Source organism: Microchirus variegatus, assembly GCF_963457635.1.
Source record: "Microchirus variegatus genome assembly, chromosome: 3".
Taxonomy (NCBI): Eukaryota; Metazoa; Chordata; class Actinopteri; order Pleuronectiformes; family Soleidae; genus Microchirus; species Microchirus variegatus.
The window spans coordinates 31,643,942-31,666,999 of NC_139804.1; the positions used below are offsets into that span (position 1 = coordinate 31,643,942).

Below are 23,058 nucleotides of genomic sequence, written 5' to 3' on the forward strand. Positions count from 1 at the left end.
GCGGTATCCAAAGACAGGAAAATGCAATACTTGCCATGTGCATCTTCGGTTGTATTATGATTATGGTTATGGTTTGAACCAGTGTCATCTGACTAAGGCCAAACAAGACATGTGTGACTTGTGACTAAATGATACAGCTTTATGGGATATGATATTTGGATTTTATTTGTTTTAAAGTCTTAACTCAGACGTGTGACTTACACGACTGGGAGAAGCTACGCCATGATACAAACGTCCGTTTGCTACTCAGTTTACAAAGAGATGAAAAACAAGTTTTATAAATTATTCAAATGAAACTAAGTAGACTTCTCTTTGTGATGAGTCGTGAACAAAAGCACACATGGGAGGCTTTGCAGGGAAAGGCAAACGCTGCCAGATGATGACAGTGCAACATTCGGTGCCCGATCAGTTCCTTCCTCTTCCGTCTCTTTCCACTACTGTACTGACACTGTAAATATTTTCTGTGGCCTGATAACAGCCCGGTATTATGTTAAAGTCCCTTCTTTTAAAGACAACATGACGACGCAGAAATAAAGAGGGTATTTACAACAAATGACCTCACTATTCAGATCACACTACCATGATGTTTGATGTCAGAGTCAGTCAAAGCAGCCCCATTACAATGGCTTAGACCAAGGGTGTCAAACTCATTTTTTCTGAGGGCCACATCAGCATAATGGTTACCCTTAAAGGGCCAAAAACTCCACAGAATAAATGTAAATAAATGTAATCAAATATAATGTCAAATAAAGGTAACTACTCCGTAACATATTGCTAAATAACTTTCTGTATTTATTCACTTGTCGCATGATGCATATACAATGATACACTGCGATCTAGTGGCGGTGCCGTCACTTTGCAGGTAACACAAGCGCCATGCATTGTGGGAAATGTAGTTGATGGTCAACACGCGCCTTAAAGTAAGCATGGACCTATTTTAACACTGATTATTAAGACCATTTAATCAATCCCGGGACACATAAAATGACGAGGCGGGCCACATCTGGCCCCCGGGCCTTGAGTTTGACATATGTGGCTTAGACCATAGAAGGAATTAACATGGTAATAACTAATTTTCTTTTAATCTTAATTTGAGACTCTGCCTTACCTTCTTTGACAAGCTGCACAAATACTGGGTTGTCACCACTGACCGTGAGCCCAAAGCCATTTTCATCTCTCTGGATGATTACACATCGCTGGACCAGACCTGCAAGTGAGACGGACAGGACAGAAAAAAAACACATAACAGTGTCTTCAAAAGGACCAGAAAGACACTGGAGTCATTGAAGTATATAAACCTCGCAATTGCATGACTTAAAACGTATTGTATTTCAGTCAGTCTGATTTTAAGTAAATTTCATTGCAAAAAACATAACATTAAGTATATAAATGACCTTTTAAGAGTAATACAATAATAACAATAATAACAATACATTAATTATGAAATAATGCATGTTGTTCGTGGTCAGAAGGACGAATGTTAGTGTTTCATTAACGTGGCAAACAAACATCAGAGCTTTTCTAACGTGTTGCTGACTGACAGGATAGCACGCACACAAAAGGGAACACAGTGTGATGTTATTGAAATGTTGATATTAGTGACAGAAGGTTGACTTTTAAATATAAGCGAGTTGAAACCCAGGTGAAGGGAGGTGGCTCGTGGATTGATTTTGTTATCAACCCGCGGAGGTGAGTCGATCGCAACAAGGACAGTGACAGTGGTGGGGGGTTGGAGAATGGAAGGAACAGGAGCTTAAAAAGCAGAGAGCAGATAGACAAGGCCAAAAGCCACAGCCTGGGGGGAAGGGAGTGGAGAGGGGGGTGAGGTAGAACTAAGGGAGCAGGGGGAAGGGGCATCGGGAGAGGGCAAGGGTGTCAACAAGACAGATGAAGCCATATGGGTTAAAAGGCTGGAGTGAATTTGCCTTCTGATGTTTTAGCTTTTCCTTCATTTAACAGTATTTTAGAGAGGATTCATATAAACCGCGAAGGAAAGGTAGCACTGATACGATCCCTAAATCGAAAAAGATCATGTATTATTCAGACGTTTTAACTGATCCATGATCAGCACCCTTAGCTAAAAGACACGGACATGTACCCTAGAGAATAAACTGACCTTTGGCGCTGACCGAGTACCTTCAGCAGCCACATAATCACAAAAAGACGAAAGTCATTACGATTGCACGTACAAAGGTCAGACTACTTTTCATAAATCTCCAAGTCAAAGCGTTTTCGAGCCTCAATAAACGCCTTTCATCTGTGAATTTAGTCGATTCTAAACTGGCGGATGGCCAAACACAATAAATGTAACTGGCTCAAATGGAGCACACATACTTTGTTAAATACAACAGTAGAGACTAGACGGTCATCGGCAGAAACTGCCATTTTTACATAGCTGCCTCCCTGCGAGGAGCCATATGGTACAAAATCTCACATTGTCTGACCATTTCTGTCCGAAGACCTTCTCGTGCACATTGTGACCAATAATAGGGAAAGAATCAGAAACATTATCCCAGATGCAAAAGCACGAAGGAGTACAATGACACGTTCACACCACAGCGGGAGACGAGGCTCATTATTGACCCTGCTTAGGTGTGGATTCTGCAAATATGTCACTGCTCAGAAGGTGCTTAGCTTTGGTCTACACTAATGAAAGTCCCAGTAAGCATGTATGTATTATTTTCTGTGTTTCATATTTAAATCACACTTACACGATGACTTAACTGGAACTCAACATAAATATAGAACCTAATATTTAGATCCAACTCAAGTGGGTTTTTACGAAAATAAAGGTAAACAGTGCAACTGCCTCCAGGTAATCCAATATCAGTCTTTTAAATGGTATCAGCTGTGCTTCCACTGAACCAAAAATATTTTTCAGCGTTTAAAATACTACTTTTGCTTATGAAAAATAAAAAAAAAGCTCAGTATTTAACAAACATCTGGCAATTAAAAAAAGAAAAGCACACACACAAAATCATGGATAGGTATGCTTTGCAACAGCGTGAGCCACAGTCGTCAGATTTAGGAATGAGGATGGCAAACCTCGCACCAGTGCTTCGGTGTGCAACTATCGGGATAATTTGCTAATCTATATTTATCAACACTGAGGCACGTTAACGACGGTTAATGGCATTAACGCACATTAACACATGAGGCGTTTCCATGATGACAGACCGAGAAAAGACACGTGTGACGTCATGTTTACGTGCCGCGGCACCGAAGTCCAGGCGCCGTTTACCAGTTAGCTACTTTAACGTGCCTACAGTCAAACTGGAGCAATCTGTTTATTAAACGAAAAGAGCAATGCTACAAATAACCAGCGTACCTGTGCACTGCGTATGTGTGCCCTTTGTTTTACAGTTTAGCGATACTTTAGAGACTCATTTTAACAATCGGGAGTCACGTAAACATGACGTCACACGTCGATAAAGGTGCCGGGCCATAAATACCTACTAATATGTAACAGAGACTCAGGAATAATATTCATGTACATAACATACTGAACTCACCAACAACAGTAGAGCCAAAATATTGTTTAATCATCGCTAATCATCTATATGTTTTGAAAGTTTTGGCATGCGGCGCCACCTAACGCCGTCGACCAATCATTGCAGTCAGTAGAGTCTCAGCTGCCGACAACCACGGGTTGCCAGTTACGTCTGAGCTACAATGGCGGAGAAAAACGAAACCTAAAAGACCACGGTATTTTGAATTTCAGTGTAGTAACCGTTTTTGGCCACATTCTTACATATGGCGCCTTTAATGTGCCCAGCACTAATATTTATATCAAAAGAAATGCTCCTAAGTTAAAGCTTCTCAGTTGTTGATCTTATGCTTTGTTGATGAGAGTCAACAAAATGAAATTGTAGCCGAACAAAACCAAGAGATATCTACAGAATATCCGCATCTCTAAAAAAATACAATTATCTTTTCCACCCACAAGTTTATAAACCAAATGATGAGCAGATTAATTATTTCAGACCCAGTCGCATGGAAAAACAACGGGGAGAGACACAGAGCTGTAAAAAGGTGCACAGAAACAATTAAATGAAATGTATTACGGGCAATTAAACATGATTATTTACAACTATCGCGGAGTAGCAATTTCACAGCAGGGTCGGAAATATGTACAGATACTAGTTGTCACAGGGGCCATTCCAGCAGGAGCATCTTACCACAGGACTCAGGCTTCCCCTCTGCTAGCACACTGCTGCTGCTGCCACTCTTCTGCACCACCAGAGCTTCTGCTCACAGCCCCCACCACGCAGATCACAGCACAGACAGCACAGACAGCGAACACACGACACGGAGAAAACGAGAACGAACAAACAAAAGGAAAGGAAAAACAAAACAGGAAAGAGAAAATCATGAAGAGAAACAATCATGGGAGAAGAAAAAACAAATAAATAGGTAGTTTGATAAAAAAAAACCTGCTGGAATGGGCAGGAGTACAGTCACTTAAATTAAGTTATTTGCCGACTTATCCCCTCTCTTCTCTCTCATGCTTTTCCACAAAATATTCATTTATTTAAAATGTGTGTGTGTGAATTTAACTAACGATGCACAGCTGGAAACTGAAAGAGAGCCTCCATGTTTGGACTCAAGTATAAGCAATTTCAGTTTTTAGTATGCTGCATATGCAGCTGGTGCAACCATCAAGGTCATTTTGTGTGTCTGCTTTGTGAGTGGTAGCAAAAAGAGACAATGCTTCAATAAAATAAATAAAAAAAATTATAAAATGGCCTCGATATTGAAGCCCGTCACGGGTTATGACGTAAGTGAATCATCAGTTAACATCTTTTCCCAGAGTTAGTGACTTCTCCTGCCCACAACGCTAATAAACCCAGGCACCTAATTGTGACAGAAAAGGCAACAAAGAGGAAAATATAGCCAAAGAATTCATGCCAGGAACAGATGTCTAGACGCAGACAAACTGAAATATTGATGACCGTCATGCAGGCATGCAAAAAAAGATCATGACACACATTTGGTTATGAAAGGAAAAATAAACTAACAAGGACAATAATATGTGTGTTTCAGATGAATAAAGCATCGTTTTGCTCCTCTGTGGCTACTGTGCACTTTAATCTCTCTCATCGTTGCAAACATTTGTAAACAAACAGGGTTTTATTTTGCGTTACCACAGCTTCTTTGTGCTCAGTTGCATCACACTGAGAGATAAAGCCACCATGTGGTGCAAATGATTTTCATTTTCTGTTTTGAATACAGAAGCCACATCTCAAATCACTCTGCCGTTATTGACGGCAGGTAAAATCGGGTCACCCAATCAGACTAGCCTGTTTCTGAAACCGACAATAACAATCTTGACCTTCATGACTACCTTTGCGACTTTAAGACCTTAACATGTGTATCAAGACCAACCAACAATTTCTGTAACAACCATGTGGACCTTTAGCATGCAGCATAAAGACACATGGTAACGTAAACTGTCAGAGATAAGACCCAAACAATTATCTCACCTCAGACCACACAAGTAAAAATGTATATACAGCACAAAGCATAAAGAGAAAGATCTTCACACCACCTTTCACAATCCCGGCACGGTTTGTTCAAACCACACACTTTGTCTTATGAGACTGTCTGTTTGTGTGTGTGTGCCTGCGATATGAAAGACATGGTTGAGAGAAGGACAGATAGATAGAAATAGACAGCATGTGGCAGGTAGCAAGATAAAGTGAGGCATACACCGTTAGAAAGGTGGGACGGAAAAAAAAAGGATTTCTGAAGCAATAAGAGAGCAAGATAACAGAGACAAGGATCAGTATGGATCTGGAAATAAAAGCAGGAGATTACCTGTAGGGTCAAACTCATTGGAGAGAAGTGAGGATTTGTCACTTTTGGGTTTCTTGTCTGGGGGATGATCTTTACTGAGAATGCTGCTGGTTCTAGACAGAGAGGAAATCCCATGAGAAAAAAACAAAGATAATAATAATCCTGCACACAAAAAAGCTACAAACTGCCGTTCAAAAGTTTGGGGTCACCTACACAATATTTTGTACAGTTTTCCATTAAAACTCACTTTTATTCATCAAAAGAGTTGTAAAATTAATAGAAAATATAGTCCAGACATTGACAAGATTAGAAATACTGATTTTTATTTAAAATAATAAGGGTTTTCTAATCATCCAATAGACTTCTAGCAAACATAACGTACCATTAGAACACTGGAAATGGTCCTCTATACACCTATGTACACATTCCATTTAAAACCAGATGTTTGCAGCTAGAATAGTCGTTTACCACATTTCTGATTAACTTAATCGTTGAAAAAAAGTGTTTCAAAAATAAGGACATTTCTAAGTGACCCCAAACTTTTGAATGGTAGTGTACACACTGTAGTCTAGAGTTAAATTTCCACAGTGTCATTTCATCTTGCTGTGCTACTGTCATGTATTATGCACAAATCTGTAGGCAAATGAAGGTTCAGGAGGAGTTACAGTAATACACAAAACCAACAATTGTTCACTTCATCGTTGAGAACAGTCGTGACATAAGGTCCTCCGAGTGTATGAATCATGCCGAGTGTGTCTACTGTATAATGTGACAGCCACTGAGGATGTGGAGCCACTCAACAGAGCTCCCAGAGAGCAAAGCCAGAGAAAGGACGCTCCTCAGTCGTGGTGCCACAAGGCCAGACTCGAGCGTGAACCTCGGGAGGCTATGTATGGCTGCCTCTGCCTATACCGGCCCCAACTGTGAAAGGCCACTGTTCTGCTCACAGTGAAAGGCAGTGATGGGCCGCCCTTAGAAGAGGGACCCCTTTGTCAGTCACTGTGTGCGTGTGTATGTGTGTACATGGGTGGGGGGAGTTAGGGTGTGGGGGTATGTTTAGTCCAAACTCTGAAGACTTCTGTGTTGCAGCACACCAGGCCTAGTAAATCCTGCCTCATCTAGAGCTCTGCAAGTGTGTGTGTGTGTGTGTGTTGCCACAGAATTACCCAACCATAAGCATGCGTGTCTCCACAATTAAATAGGGGAAAATGAATGATTCTTACCTGTTTGCTTTCTTGGGAAACCTGCAAGATAAAGGAGAATGATCATTAGTCTCCAACCAAAATGACATGACAGACAAACAGACGGTCGCCGTATGAATTGCTACGTGGAGAGTGAAAAACAAGATGCCAAGCTAGCAGCTTCCCCTGGACGAGACCCACATAGTGATAAACATGATAATCCCGAGTTCTTTGACTGCGGATTAAAGCCGTATCCAGGTCAAATGTCCCTCAGATGTCAAGCCGTGTCTGCCACACAAGTTCCTCACAGACATCATGACTTGACCGTAATCATATCATAATCGTATCCGTGGCCTGTTTGAGACCCGACTGCTGCCACTGAGCCATTAAATAATTTAGGGATATCGTACTTGTTTCCAGTAAGTATTGACTTACTATTTGAGGAGTTACTACACTGCTCATTATTGCAGTAGGTTTTCACTTTCTTTAGTATTTAACCTTGAGGAGTCAAAAGTAAGATTTAGGACTAAAAGTCTTCACTTTGACTCCATTGGCCTGTGATGGATGAATTAAGTCACAAACCACAATTAAATTAGGCACATTTCCCACCTATGTTTACACTGAAAGTGACTATATGAATGGGTAATGTAAATAATATGTTTCTGTACTGCATTGTCCTCTGTATGGGAAACCTCATGAGGAAGAATAAATTGGGTGGCCCCACACAGTCAGATTTTTCTACAATTACACTGAGCCATGATTTGCCATTTCTTTCCATGTAGATGTAAAAGCCACTTTGATTTGGTTGAACCTTATATTGTTGTATATATACACACACAATTAAGTCTAAAATTATACTATGATGCATTATCTTCATTGTGGTGAAGTGGAAACCATGGACGAGTCTAACACAGTATACTATATATGCTTTGTAAAATGTCATGATTCTGCAACAGTGAACTTTGATTTTATATAAATATATAATTCAGAACCTTTGTAAGATAAATTATATATTTAAGAACACCAGTTCTTCCGCAAAGAGGAGGTCTCTCGAATGACTGGCCCACATTTACTCCCTTTCTCCTGGCGACACTGTGTCCCATTCAGACTCATGCAGGGGCAGCTGAATGGCCCGTTTATGAAAATGCCTCAGACTGTAATAAGTTCCAGAGCCTCCAGCTGAAAAAAGGGGAAAAAAAACGTAACTCTACGTAGTCCACTCCCTAAGAAACCTCTGAAGTGGAGAGATGGAAAAGTCAGCACATAAACACACACTGAACTGGGACACTCGTACACACACACACACACACACACACACACACAAGCCCAGGGTCGGCAAAACTGAGGAGGCACATGTTGTTCTTGGTAGATCATACAGGAACAAATGAAAACATGACAGTGAGACTGGGTTTAAGGGGCAGAATGATGCATCAGACCATCTGTAACATCTATGCTTCACTTATGAACCAATATAATGGCTCTCAAACTAATGTTCTCATAGTGTCCGAGCACAGTAACCCCAAGCAAAAAATGACGTGGAAGACACATTGGAAGAATGAAGAGAAAAAGGTCAATTCAAAGGACAAAGACTGAGAAGACCTGAAGTGCGGCAAATTAGGTTTTTTAAGTTACAGTGGCAAAAACGAGAAGCACTCTGTGAGCGCAGACCTCCGCCAAGGCAGCTAAGCCCCCCCCCCCCCCCCCCACAAAATAGCGATAAAAAAATAGTGATAGCTATAGTCTCTGGATCATTCCCAAAATGTAATCACATTTTACTGAAAATGTCATCCAAATCCATTGGCGACTTTGAGTTATGTTGCTAACAGACAGACAGACAAACTCCTGGCGTAGGTGAAAAAGCAAAATTAAGTCTGGACACTGGAGATGTTGAGCGGTATACAAGAATGAAAATCCTTAATGTTTCTGGCATTAAAATAAAGAAAAAAAACAATTGGTGACCAAGAAACTGCAGGTCGAGACGAATAAATCATAGAGCATACAAATACAGGAACAGGAGTGATTTTCATTATTATAATAGAAACACTATAACACAATACTTTTTACTAATTACTAACAATGTTTTTTTCTTTTATCAGTGTACAATGCTTTAGTTGACAATGAACAAAGTAAAGATTTGAGTTGTGACGCTAATTGAAGGCTACATGGGTTCTCCAACACACTTGGAAGGTAACGTGTTAAATTATAGGTAGCATTTCTACACGGCAACCCAAAATATCCTACCGCACAGAACCCCCGACACTGCCAGGTTTCTGCTTGTGGTTGCATGTGTGCCTCCGCCCATCCATGTCTGTTTGATTCGCATCTCATGTGCTGTGACTTGGAATGAAATAAATTAAAAGGCACAAAGTGAATTTCTTGGCAAAATGGAATGCAAGTCAGATTCCTTGAATGTGTTCAAATGTTTGGCAAAGCTGAATCAAACGGAACACAAAAATGCAGCCTTGACAGAAGCCATCGACTTCTACAAAAGGGCATACCATTACTGGAGGGCTGTCACCAATCCATCAAATCATCAAATTTTCACTTCATTATAGCAGCCAACGGGATTCATGATAACAATGTTATAATATTTATATAATAATACAATAATTACAGATAGAATACACTGTACTTTCTATAGAATTTTAACTTTGTATATGGTGGGTTTCTAACCCTAAAGGCCACATTATACTTCTCCGACTGCGTATGCGTTATCCGTCTGCGTCACCACGGAGACGCCTCGAGCATTTATACTTCTGCGTCGTGGTGACGGACACTCGCTGCAATTTCCCGCCCGATCAGTAGGGGTCGCTGCGCAAGGTTGTTGTGCTTCTGGCTACAGTGAGCAATGGCGTCCGAGAAAGAAAGACTGTTGTTGTTGAAAAAGTGGCCGTTTCTCACTTTTCTGTGTCACGGAACGCAGTTTTAAGATAATTTGAGGCGAGAAATTGGCCATTTAGAGTCTAAACATGTGCTGTGTGTGTTAAGATATGACGTATTTATAGTTCGGCAGCGGCGTTATCGGCGGGGATCAGCTCCGCCTCTGTCAGGACGCCCGGAGCGCACTGAGAGCCGGCACAGAGCAGCTTAGCTCAGCCTGTCCTGAGGACCAATCGCAGCTCTTGCCGTCTCCGTAGTCCCTTGACGGAGTGACGGACACTTAAAAAATATTCCGTGCACCCGGAGACGACGCAGAGGCTCTTCGACAGGTTCTGCGTCGACGCAGAGGACTCTGCGTAGCTACGCAGAGCACTTTACGCAGGAGTATAAATTGGGCTTAACCCTAACACTTGACCTTTGACTTGTCATCAGTTCATCCTCGAGTCCAAGTGAAAGTTTTAGTCAAAACTGTAGAAATCTCCTCAAAAAATGTCTCTGATATCACATCAAACAGAATGGGATGGACATGGAGACAGATAACATAATTTCCCTGGCCACGAGTGTTGCCAGCTCAGATTAAAAGGGGCGATAAACCCACACTCACACTGGGCAATTCAAAGCTATTATAGTTATTATAAGAATGTCATTGTTTACCCTTCAACACACTGTCCATAGCAACCGGAGAGACAAGAAAAATAGATCAAGAATTAGAGCAGCGACAATGGGATTTAGTCATGATTTGATTGTATCATGATATGTGTGCAGACACAATAACCCACAAGTCATAATTCAAAAATCAAAGCTCTTATGCTAACAATAAAACGCATTAAGATAATGTTTTTAGTTGACTGCTTTATTTAGCTGACCCTGCCGGGGTAGAAAAGTAAATGTTTGTTTTTTAAACCCTGCCTACTCAGTGTTCACTAAGCTAGTGCAGTAATAAAATAAAATAAAAAGCTGGGCAAAAATGAATAGAGCCTCTCACAACAGCACACAGCACAAATGTTGGCCTTCAAATTATCATGCTTCAAATTGAACTGAAAAAAATGCAGTTTCAAAACACTGGATTTCAATGATAAACAGAACTTCTAACAATAAAGCTTTATTAGTAGACAAGGGATGCACGATATTATGGGCTTTACAATGTATAATTGGATATCGACAAACACACCAGAGCCCCTGATATGACTAATGACTAAAACAGTTGGCCGAATAGGCTGCTTCCTCCTTGACTTCTATGCTTGCACCTTCACCAAATGTTATTTTTTAAAGTTTATTCATTCCGCACAATGAAGAACATGTATATCTACATCTGCTGCAACTCAGACATTGGCGAAAAGTCAGAGGTTTTCCCAAAGTAGCGTATCGGTTGCATACACAAAAATGCAAGGGTGACATTTTGAGATTTCCCCCAACTCTGGGACCTGTTTTCCAAAATCAGATTCTTCCGTGTCTACCATACAATCAGTTATGTATTCTGTTATAGTTGCCATTGAGGCATTATAGTTGAGATAAAGCAAATCCAAAGAGACGTTTGCTGCAGTAACTCTGTATCTTCACTGCTACAGACTCTCGTCACCGCTAAGGTTGACTGATTACACTGAAGGGTTTTCACTTGCAAATCAACGTTTCTCTTTCCACTGACAAGCATCCCCTACCACACAGCCATAGCTCTATTTACTTCATAACTATATGGTTTCACATCCTGATTGTTAGTTTTTCTACCCCATTCTACACCACTGCTTTTAGATACAGTTATAGGAAAAATACAACTTGAAAGTAGGCCTACTAGAGGTGAAATCATCATTGTTGCTCATTATTTTTTTAAAACAAAATGATTACATTACATAATAATAATAATAATAATAATATCTGCTTTCATTTTCACAGTCAAAGCAAGTAATTAGAATATGGCAGCTGCAATTCATATGATCTCACATTGACAGTGCAATGGAATATTCCCAGTTGTACAACATATTTTAATATATTATTCTACTAAGAAGCCGTACAAACATTTCAGAATCACGCTTCCTTAACTCTGGAGATCTAGCTGTGAAAGACTGAAGGTTTCATCTCAGACTTCTTCCTGGATGAATCCATTAAATATGCAGGGAGTGAGACCGGGAGAGAGGAGGCAGAGTCAGAACAGGGTGGGATAGGAGGGAAGGGCAGCGGTGGAGCGGGCCTGGGCTTGAATGCTCCATTGAGGTTTGGTGTTTTGATGGAAAACTGTGGCAGAGCTGGGCCAACTGCAGCAACAGTGGCAGCAAAAGAGAGCCTGGGACCAGACCAGACATGGAGAGAGAAAAAGAAGTGAAAGAGGGAGGGACAAGAAATCCTCTGGGAATCTGACACACAGTCATTTCTGTGAAAGGGTCTCCCTGACTAAAGAAGGATCTACCCCCAAATACTACATGGAGAAGCTCTTCAGGTTTTCATTTTTAACTTCAGGTGTAGAGCTGTTCCAAAAGATTATTTTTCAAACCATTCATCTGGCAATTATTTTTTCGATTGGTCAACTAATCTAACGACTAATTTTACGATTAATCTAACGATTCGTTTTTCAGTTACCGATTATTTCACATTACTTCCCCTTCCTTGCAAAATTTGGATCCAAATTTAACTGTGCGTGTGCGCGCACCTGCGTGTCTGTCTGTATGACTCTATCGAACGGAATCAATAACTAGACAACAACTGTCTAACGTAGCGTTTATCTTTAGTTTACTACTGCGACTGCTTGATAAACTAACATTTCAGGGCGGGGAAGGGGGGAAATCAACAGCGCATATGGAGTTTTGCTGCCATCCTGAAACAGCGCTCCAGGGTTTTTTTATTTCAAATGCTCGTGCATCGCTGTTGTACTGCTGTGGTCCGTCAAAGTAAATTTGCATAGTCTGCAAACAACCACATTGTTAGAAGAGTTAAGGGTACAAAAAATTCCTACACTTTTGAAGACCGTAGACGTGTCTTTTTGCCGTTTGTTCCTCGGTGCTCCCGCTACAGCTTGCCGCTGCCATTGTTATGAATTCTTCTTCTTCCGTTTTAAACTCACGCGTCTCCGCGAGTGGCGACGAGCGTTCTAGTGCATATTTACCTCCACCACTGGACTGGAGGGATAGTTCCTCTAGTAGGCGGTTTGGAACAGCGATGCATCGACGCAAAACATTCATGTCGACGAATTTTTTAAGTCGACTACGTCGACTAATCGTCCCAGCTCTATTGAGGTGCATTTGCAATCTGCAGATTTAGGACAGAATCAGCATTTGCTCAACAGTCAATAAAAGCTCTTATCTACACCACAGGGAAGAGTTGAGTAAGTCTCAACTTCGTGCCGACACCTCTGACACAGTGCAGTAACAACTAGGCTCTGGTGATCACATGATCATGATAGTCTTCAAATTCAGCCGACATAAAAACATATATATGTCAAAAGAACTTTAAACTAAACGGAAGACGGGCCGATGGTCACAGTCTCTGGCTCCTTAATTATTGTTGGCTATGTTCATCTATTTCTCAAATCAAAGCTTTCCAGATAGTAATCAAATTTAGGATTATGTGTCCAGACATAACCATTCTATCTGCATGGGTTGCACTGATAACTATGTAAGGATGCCTATTTGTGAGACACATTTCAAGCAAAGCTGCAGGAAAAAAGGGGACGCAATGCATCATTTAGCTCTCCAAGCTATCCCTCTCTGCCAAGTTGTGGTGTTGGACTCCTCCATTGCACAAAGAATGTCAGTAACGGAGGAGAGTGAGATACATTTATTGCAAGGTTTAATGCTGTAATCACAGCCAGGTTCAATTTGCAGCGAGAGGTATGGCACTCCTTGAGTGGTGCAATAAGACCAATGCAAAAGACAATTTGGTATCTAATCAGATGCAACTGAATCAACAAATTTAGATATGCCAAATAAGTAAATAACAGTAAATATAAAATAATTCTAAATTCTAAAAAAAAAATTAAGCATTCTAAATAAGGCATGCGACTCTATAAACCTGGTAACTATCTAGGGTAATCTGATCATATGTCAGCATAACAAAGTACAAGCATGAACACACCCAAGATGCACTTGGGACTCATTTGAGATCTGATCACTGAGACACACTTTGTGGGTGATCTGTGAGGAATTCCTTTTTTTCCCAGTGTGAATGCAAATGCATTCTAGGCCACATAGAAGACGAGCCTTCTCAGCTGATATAATCTGACCTAATAGAGTTTTGTTTTTTAAAATGTTATTTTTGAACCAAAAGTATTTTTACACCTCTCAGTTTCTCATAAATTGATTTAAACTGAACACTGAACTCCTTTTCTTCTGCTAAATGTTACTCAATTGCACAGCTGCGCGCAGCACGCTGATTCACTCAACTCACAGTCGCTGTTGAAGTTTTGTCTCCAACCAGAAGCAGAGCTACACAAATCACAGCTACGGTGTCATTGGTGCTGGGAGAGGGTGGGGCCTCGTCTAAAACTGGGAGAGGTTTTGGGAGTTGCCTGCAGGCTGCAGAGAGCAGACTGAGGTGTGTTCCATTCCAGGAAGTAAAATACAACATACCCCTCTTGCACACTGCCACACATCCTCAGATGTCAGGCTAAGCTATAAAAATTGGCAGATTTGGAATAAAATTCCACGGTAATGATACGGTTTCCTCAGCTGGTTTTTGTGCCGAGTCGAGAGACCGTTCCTGCCAAGTAGCTTACAGCACTGGCAATCGCTTTTTTTTTTCAGCCAGCCAACCGTTCATGCCATTACCTCCTCTTTAAAACAGTTCTGTGATTTTTATCTCAGTGATGCAGTTCAACAGCTTCTACGACAGCTTGATTCAAGGATGCAGCCTGCCAGCGTAAGAGCGCACACACATGCACGCAGCTTGTTATCTAATCTATATACCTGAGTCACACAATGTGGGTGCACTCACAAAACACACCAGCCTGCATGACACCACTGCTTTCCACTCCCTGCCACTGAGAGAGAGAGAGAGTCTACACTCATACCGTCACACTCCTTCAAAACAGTGTCTGTATTAGGGTGTAGTTGAGCATTGCTGTCACTCTCAACAGGTGACCTTGACAGTGCAATGATGTATTATTATGCACACTGATGTAATGTTTTTTAAGAGTTAAGTGAGTGTGTATGAGAGACAAACTCAGTAAGAGGGATGTGCTGTGTGTTTGAGAGACAAGAGCAATGGCTCTTGAGCTCAAGCTACAGCCTCAGGGGGGAAAACTGTGCCCTTTCTGCCCCAATAAACCTCATCAGGATTCCTAACATGAGGGCCGGGGGATAGACATTTCTTCACGCTATGCTGTCTGTTGTCCTCCAGCTCTGGGAAAGTAAAGGAAGCACTTCAACATGCTACACTGTCGACGCTGGCTGCTGGTTGTGAGGCCTGCCACAAACGTGGACAACTTTTTCGTCTTAGTAAAGGAGTAACTGCGAAAATAAGCAGAATCTCCATATAATGTACTAATATCCAAATGAAATTTTTTTTTTTTGCACAACAGTGTGAGATATGTTGATATTTCTACCATCCAGGGACCCCTTGACACTTGAAACAATTATAATGATTTGTTATGCCGCAGCGATCTCGAAACAGCTGTGAGATGCATAATTATGACATTTTCAGCTGATGCAACAGGAGTAAAAGCACATTACTGACACTTTTCCCCACAGCTATAAAACAGTTTCATCTATTACTCTGAGTGTGAACATAAAAAAAACAAGCCAGATGACACTTAATACAGCGAGCGATTCATAACTAAAAGGAAAAAATCCTTCAACAGGACACGCATGAGGCAACAAGAACACCAATTCTTAATTTTCTTCGTCTGGCTTTTGAAGTCATCCGGAAAAGAAGTGTCTTTCACTCAACATTGCAGGTTATTAACCGAATGTATGCTACTGTAAAGACAGAATAGCAGTGTGATACTGTCTAGTCACCCCTGAATCAGCACAAACGGGCAAAGCAAGATTAATCACAGTGCAGCAGCAAGTTTCTCGTCTCTCTACAACAACAAACCCTTTCCTAGATCAAGGACTGGCCTGTGTGACTCAAAGCTTTGATTGTTGTCATGGTAGTCAACCTCACAAACTATAATCCATTATTCATTATGAACTACAGCTCTTATCTAATGCCACAAGCATCGACAGATCAACAGAGATCCTCTGACCATGTGATTTGTGTGCATGTTAAAGTCACTGCATTCATTTAGAGATGTTCTGATAGTGTAGGAAACATTCATGAACTACCCAACATGTGTAAGAATCTTTGCAACAGTCTGATACAACGTCATCTTTATAGTATTTAATGATCCAGAAATGGAAATTGCGCCTCCTCCACAGCTCTGGAACAACAGTGGCTCTATTAGCAAGTACTACTTTAGCAAGAGTCGTGAAGAGAAAGTGTTTCTGGTGTGTGTTGTAAGTTTTGTTTCAGCCACAACGGAGCAGAGAGGAGGGAAGTGAGAACTACAGATATCATCGTCCCGTGCCTCTCATGGATTATGGCTCCGCTCAAGAACTAGAGATGGACACAAGTGTGAAAGCAAGATTGAGAGCAGAGGTAGAGGACCGAGGAGAGTGAATGAGGAAGGTGTACTATCTGCCAAGTCCTGGAAATATGTATGTTACCTGACTCAAACGTTTGGTTTTACTGTTGTAAATGGCAGTTGGCAGTTGGTTAGATTCCGGCATTAGCCACAGATGAGTAGTTGCTGTTTGTGTTTACTCGCATAATTAGTGAGAGTAAACACAAATGATCCAAAGCAAATTGCACAGGTAACAACACTATTACTGGCTCTCTACAAATACAATAAATATGAAGTTACATACAGCCTCAAGACAGTCAGAGGGCATCTCACACTGAGATCTGGACTTCACAAACTACTCAGAGCTATATTACAATTACAAAAATGAATACATATCTGTGGATAATAGCATAGATCAGTATATAGCAATACTGACTTTTTAAAGGGGACATACTATGCAAAATCAACTTTTTAATCATTTAAATATTTATATTTGGGACTCTGGAGGCCCCATCAGTCAGCAAAGTGTGAAAAAAAGATGACTCGCTCATGTTTTTGTGGTAGTCCTCAGTCTAAGTACAGGAGATAATATACACGATGTTGACTTCCGCACTCATTGGGGAGTGAAAATGTGCTAAATTCCTGGAATTGTTGTCTCGCGGAGCTCCGCTTTGTCCGTAAAACGCGAGAGAGTGCCAGCAAGGGCAATGGCATCCGAAAACCAGAAGTCCACGAAAAGTTATATTTTTGGCTCCACAGTGCAGCACAGAGTTCTACACAAACTTCCAGCCTCAGAGGATTTATGTGGATACATGTTATATATGACGGCAATGTGCCCGCTAGAGGCTGCAAATGATCACTTTTCCTAATGCTAACTGCTGTTAGCTCCCAGTAGCCTCTGTGGCTGATGTCATTTCCCGTCCCTTCAGTTTTGTTTTACTTTATTTAAGGTGGACCTTACTACCACTACTAATAGATACTACTGAACGGAGCGTACTGAACAGGGCTGTTTTGGCAGGGTGATTGAACTGCTGTGGTGCTTCATCTTATGGTATTTTGACCAAAGCATGTAACAGACATGTGCATCAGGACACCAGGGAACTAGGTTAACTTGGAGAAATAGGGTATAATATGTCCCCTTTAACACAGTAGTATCATTAAAATACTGAGTTAAATTTCTTGTATAAATTGTCACTATCATAGTGTACAGTATCTCCTGGGGCATGGCAGAATATCAAGCACAGTGAGCTTGAAGGCACTAGCCTACTTCGTGGCTAAGATCCCACATGGACATGTGAGTGCATGACACTTGGGTAAGATAGCTCTCTTTCCTTGTCCATTTCTCTCCATTGTTGTGATCCAGTCTTTTGTGGAGTGGAAGTAATGTCCGGGCCCTGCAGCTCTCTTGGCTAACAAGGCAGAATTGTAAAAGGTGTCTACAAGCATCAGCATCACAGAACTGGGTGACAGACTTCCAAGTCCACCAGCACACAGCCCCAGCTACTGTTCAGACCCCACCCACTACCCCTGGAGCATCACCTGGTTCTTTCCTCTCTGCATTATATCTCTCTTTTTCCATCTCCATTTCTTTCAGCCACCCTCGACGTGACTAAGATAACAAAAGAATAATAATAACTGCTCTTACGAAACACAAACAGATTGAGCATTTGTTCAGAAAGTGTTATTTTTTGGAAACTAAATCCCTGTTCAATTTGTCATTTGAAACTTCAAAGGTACAAATGATGTAATAATTGTAAATACACTCATCCGGAAAGGAACCATTTAATTGCAGTGGTAATGGATGAAAGCGGGTGGCTGATGCAAGAGTGGAATAAAAGACTGATGTGACTGAGAGTGTGTGTGTGTAAGAGTGAAATAGGACCTGGTGAGAATGAACAGAGTATGGTGAGAGTTGGTGTGTGCTTGCCAAAGTGACATCCACGTGCGAGTCCTCCTAAAGTCCTCATTCACAATTTATAAATAAACAAGACCAAGTATTTTGCTTCAGTCATTTGGTGCAGGACACTGCAGCTAATATGCAAATAACAACTGCAATTGTAACAGTAGAGTTAGTGGCCTTGACTTTTGACCATCAAAGAGCTTTTGAGTCCAAGTAAATTGTAAGTAATTTGCCTCAAGGCTATGTACTGCATTGACAAGACTATAATAAGATGTTACAAGATATTTACATTAGACAACAATATGTTTATGAGATAAACATTCAAAGGAAAAAATATAATCCTTTCAGCCACAGCTCTCACATTGACAAATATATTATCCTCCACCCCCAACAGACTTCTTGTTTCCTTGGTGAAGTCTTCAGAAAGTACCAATGTACTGTATAACCACCAGTGGGCGTCTATGGGAAAATGGATCTTCATTCAGTCAGTACACATAGTCCTGAGTAAATGGTCTCAATATCTTGTAATAGTTCTTCTTCTGCTAACTAGATAAAGCATATTTGAATGGGTATCATCGTGATTGAAAGCTGGTATCATGCAAGAACGACAATAATAAGTGACAGGTCAGGTGATCCCTGTGAAATTCCAGTTGCAAAATGTCAACATGGCCTTGACCAAAGCAAAATCCTGGAGGCTTCAAAATATGAGTTCAGATTCTTATGAGGACATCAAGATCAGCTTGCTTGGTCACGGCTGTCACGAAAACAACAAAAAGTGAAGAAAGTCCCAGAGGCTATCGTAACTGGGGATTAAGGTACAGTTAGAAATTATTACAGTTTGAAATTATTATTTTAAATCTGCTCTTGAATTCATCTTAATAATAATAAGTGAATGCATTCACCGATATGAACCAATCACAGTATTAAGGAGTGCTGAGTTTTTATGTTCGTGGTTCAAAACAGAGATATTCATTTGTAAAACTTGAAGATGGTAAACCCTTATACAAGTGCACCTATAAAGACAGTGCTGATGCTGTTTAAATGAAGGACGCCTCTGCTTGCAGCTTCCAAAAGTGGTGATAATACACACTACTAAGGGTTCTGAGTGCACAACCGCATGTATAAAGATTTTGTCTAGTTCCCAAATATGATTCCTGCTTTTTAACATCAATGCGCCACACTCCCGTGTCTTATAAGGTGAAATGTGTCTTTGTAAAATCCTTAAAATTATCTTCCCTAGGCCAATATGTCCCCAGACATTGTAATAAAAATCCATATTTTACTATTTGAGCCATGCTGCTCACAGACAGACAAACACATCCAAAAACATAACTCCCTTGTCACTGCTTTGTTTTGTGAAAGATGCAAAAGCCTGTATACTCCCAACCACTACCCTAATAACCCAGCTGCAGCACTGAAGAAGTAAAACATCTGTAAAAAAAAAAGTGTAAGAGTACTTAATCTGATGCTGACTTTGGGGATTGACACTCATCCTGGATAGGTACAGGTGCCTCAGTGGGCAGCACCAGAGACTCTCCATGCCCCTTCGTTTTTCAGGATTTGGGGTCCTATCCCTACAACCAGTACCCTATGAATCCACGTTTTGAAATTGAAATTAATTATTTACGAAGCAGAATTGTCAAGGATTCAACGTGACAAAAAAACAAAACAAACAAATGCCCTATTGAGAGCAGCTGACACGGCTCCCCTACTGTCAGTGCTGGCGAGATTGGAGAAGAATTATACTGCATTATCAGGGAGGGATGCCAAGTGCAGGAGACGCATACAAGCAGACTGAACCACAAACATTTCAGGCAAATTGTCAGCTGGTGCTGACTTCATTACTATCATACCTTTAATGGCAAAAAATAATTACATTTTATATTAATTGTAACAATTATGATAATAAATGGACCCTTTAGTTGATCAATTGATGCATTTCAAAGACCAAACAGCTATTTTTATCAAACTACATCAGAAACATCAATAATAGACCATTAAGGACAAACTTAAGGACTCAGTTGAAAGCCTATCATTATCATTACTAGCAACCGCCATGACTTAGCACTTGTCTTCCAACTTGGAAACACTGAATACACTCTCCAACCAGTGCCTGTAAATGTACCTAACCTATGCTGATGGACCTGTAGGAGCATAGGACAGACAGCCAGTTTGCTTCCACCCTGAATGCTATTGTTTATTATTAGTGATGTCACCAGCACCATTTCCCGGGAGGGCCTCAGGGGGAGGGTGGGAAAAAACGTGGAGATCAGCAGAACTCAATGACAAAGCGCTAACAGCACACTGAACTGACCCATTGGCAGGCAGCCCAACACCAAAGGATGTTAGGTGCACACTCCCTCCACAGCAAAAAAAAACGAAACGCACAACACCAAACAGGGAGAGTGCAGGGACGGGGGAAATACAAATGAATGTAAGGAGAGAGGAGGAGACAAAGCCACAAATCAATAATGTCATTTTGATCCGTCACGGTGGAAAAACACCCCCGAAAGTGCTGCATCCTTAACAGTGACTCTTAATTTGGGCAAACTCTATTTGTGTGAATTAGGGAGATACAGGGCAATTCACTTGCACAGACCACAGTGTCTAAAGATTGCAACCAACCTACATCATGTACAGAATGTTTTGCATTCATCTTTTGTTTTGCACCAATAAACGGAGTGAATAGTATACCCTCCAACAGCAATATCAACCTTATATTAGGTTCTTCTTCACATTATTGTCCTCACATTACAGAGGTGAAAGTTATGTTTGTTAGTAATTTCTAATGACAAGGTCGAGTATAGATTGTTATTTAGTTACATTGGTTCAGTCAACACTATTACTTCCAGTGTTGTGGCTTGCATATATACCGTTTAAGCATTTAAACAAAACAATAAACAGCACCACAATGACAATGTTGCCATCACTGCAGTGGGGGAAGGGGGTCATGTAAAATGGGGTTGGGCTTTAGCCTCTAGCTCAAGCAATGGGAATATTTCATTTCCCAACCTGTGCAATAAGCTTCCCTTTGGACAAAAACCTACCGCCCACATTCCACTGTATTAACCTGCTCCCCTTGCAGGTGTGTGGGATTCAGGTAGGAATATTTGATGTAATGCAACAACTTAATTTCTTTTGTTTTATTGGCAAATCAGATTTGAACTAGAAACCTCTATATTCTTGAAGAACATCAAGTAGGAACGTCTTCCTGTAAGACTGCAGAGAATATATCTGTGCAGTATAATGATCCCTCTATGATTTAGTGTGTTCTTCACGCCATGACACATTATTTAGCCTGCTGGTCTTAGCAACAGTGTTCGACCTCTGGGTTTAAGCTGACAGATGCCCAGATAAGGTGATTACTTGACGGAGCTAAGGTTTTGTCTAAATCCAGAGATTGTTATAATAGGTGTAGGCGAAGGTTAGCTTTAAAGGCTTAGGAGGTAATTGTGATGTTGAAAGGTGTACAAGGATAGACAGATGACTGTTCCCCTCCCTGGCACACAAAACAGTGGCAGCAGGCCTTCTCGCTCCCTGGACAAGTGGTACTTAGCTGTCTGCAGAGAACTCCATTATCCATGCTGAGATCAGCAGAGTTTCCATTAAGATGTGTCCTTGCCTTAGTAATTAGATTGTATAACACGGTTATTACTGTGCACGTCACCACAAAGAAAAGCTTCACCCAGCAAAACAGACTGTTAATCAGACTGTCGATAGATAGATAGATAGATAGATAGATAGATAGATAGATAGATAGATAGATAGATAGATAGATAGATAGATAGATAGATAGATAGATAGAGTAGACTCTGCTATCTACACTGACGGCAACATAAAAACAATAACAAAACATATTTCCCACACATGATGCCAAGTCACTGTTTTGAATAAAGTGCAGACAGTGCATGAACAGTACGAGTATGAAGAGTCACAGTGTGTACCATACCTGTCAGTGAAGCTAGACTGTGTGTCACTCATTGGGCTTCCGGTTCTAGATTTGCAGCAAATTATATCCGATTAACATTTTCCAGAGTGTGATGAGGCGATTTCCTGAAGCGTCCTTCTCCGGCATCCGTCTGAAGTACAGGCAGGGCTTTTTTTGTGTGTTTTTTAAATGCTGCTGCTGGTCAATAAATTAATACTAGGGAACTGCAGGGTTGTCACGAGACGCGTCCAATCGACCAATATACTCTTTGACAAAAAATATGAGCAGCAATGGGTCTACAGTGCAGAGCTTAAAAATACGTGGGCCCTCTGTCGCGTTGAGCTGGACAGTCAGTTGGTATCCTTCCCCGGCGTTCAACAATGTTGTATTTATCAACAATAAATATACCAGGTGGCACAAGTTGTCCCGCATGTGTGAGCTCCTTGTATGATGGCGTTGCGTTCACGTCCCAAACGAAGCGTGTAAACAATCTGTATTTTCCACTGTAACAGACACCCCCTGGCCCTGCGATGTATGTATGTAGTCCGTCCGTCTGCCTGCCTCCACCCCTGCTCCTCGGGCTGAATGGCCTCGGTGCCTCAAATGATCTCCGAAGATGCTGGAAATTCCTCCAGTCCCATTTGGTATTCCCTGCTCCCAGAAATGCCTGTCTGTGGCCGTGGGGAGGACGAGTCTCCTGTGACCATGAGAATCGCTCAACTCCCCGAGTTCAGGCGAACCGATTCACAAATGAGCAAAAACAACAGCAAGCCAATGTTATACAGGCGCGGATCCGACGAAAAAGAGATGTCTTGGTGTTCGGTTTAAAAAAAAAAAACAAGCG

The 23,058-nt window shown here is 41.1% G+C and overlaps 1 protein-coding gene across 1 annotated transcript in view; it reads right to left on the bottom strand.

Annotated features, from left to right (window-relative positions):
• arhgef12a (Rho guanine nucleotide exchange factor (GEF) 12a) overlaps positions 1–22,347 on the bottom strand; it is a 37,809-nt gene extending 15,462 nt beyond the window's left edge. The window contains exons 1-5 of the mRNA XM_083887334.1: positions 22,236–22,347; positions 7,020–7,040; positions 5,818–5,909; positions 4,179–4,247; positions 1,109–1,207 (exon numbers count right to left, since the gene is read on the bottom strand). Coding sequence (XP_083743460.1) covers positions 1,109–1,207; positions 4,179–4,247; positions 5,818–5,909; positions 7,020–7,040; positions 22,236–22,267 — 313 coding nt within the window. The 5' untranslated portion in view covers positions 22,268–22,347. The remainder of the gene's footprint in view (positions 1–1,108; positions 1,208–4,178; positions 4,248–5,817; positions 5,910–7,019; positions 7,041–22,235) is intronic.
• Positions 22,348–23,058: the final 711 nt, after the last annotated feature.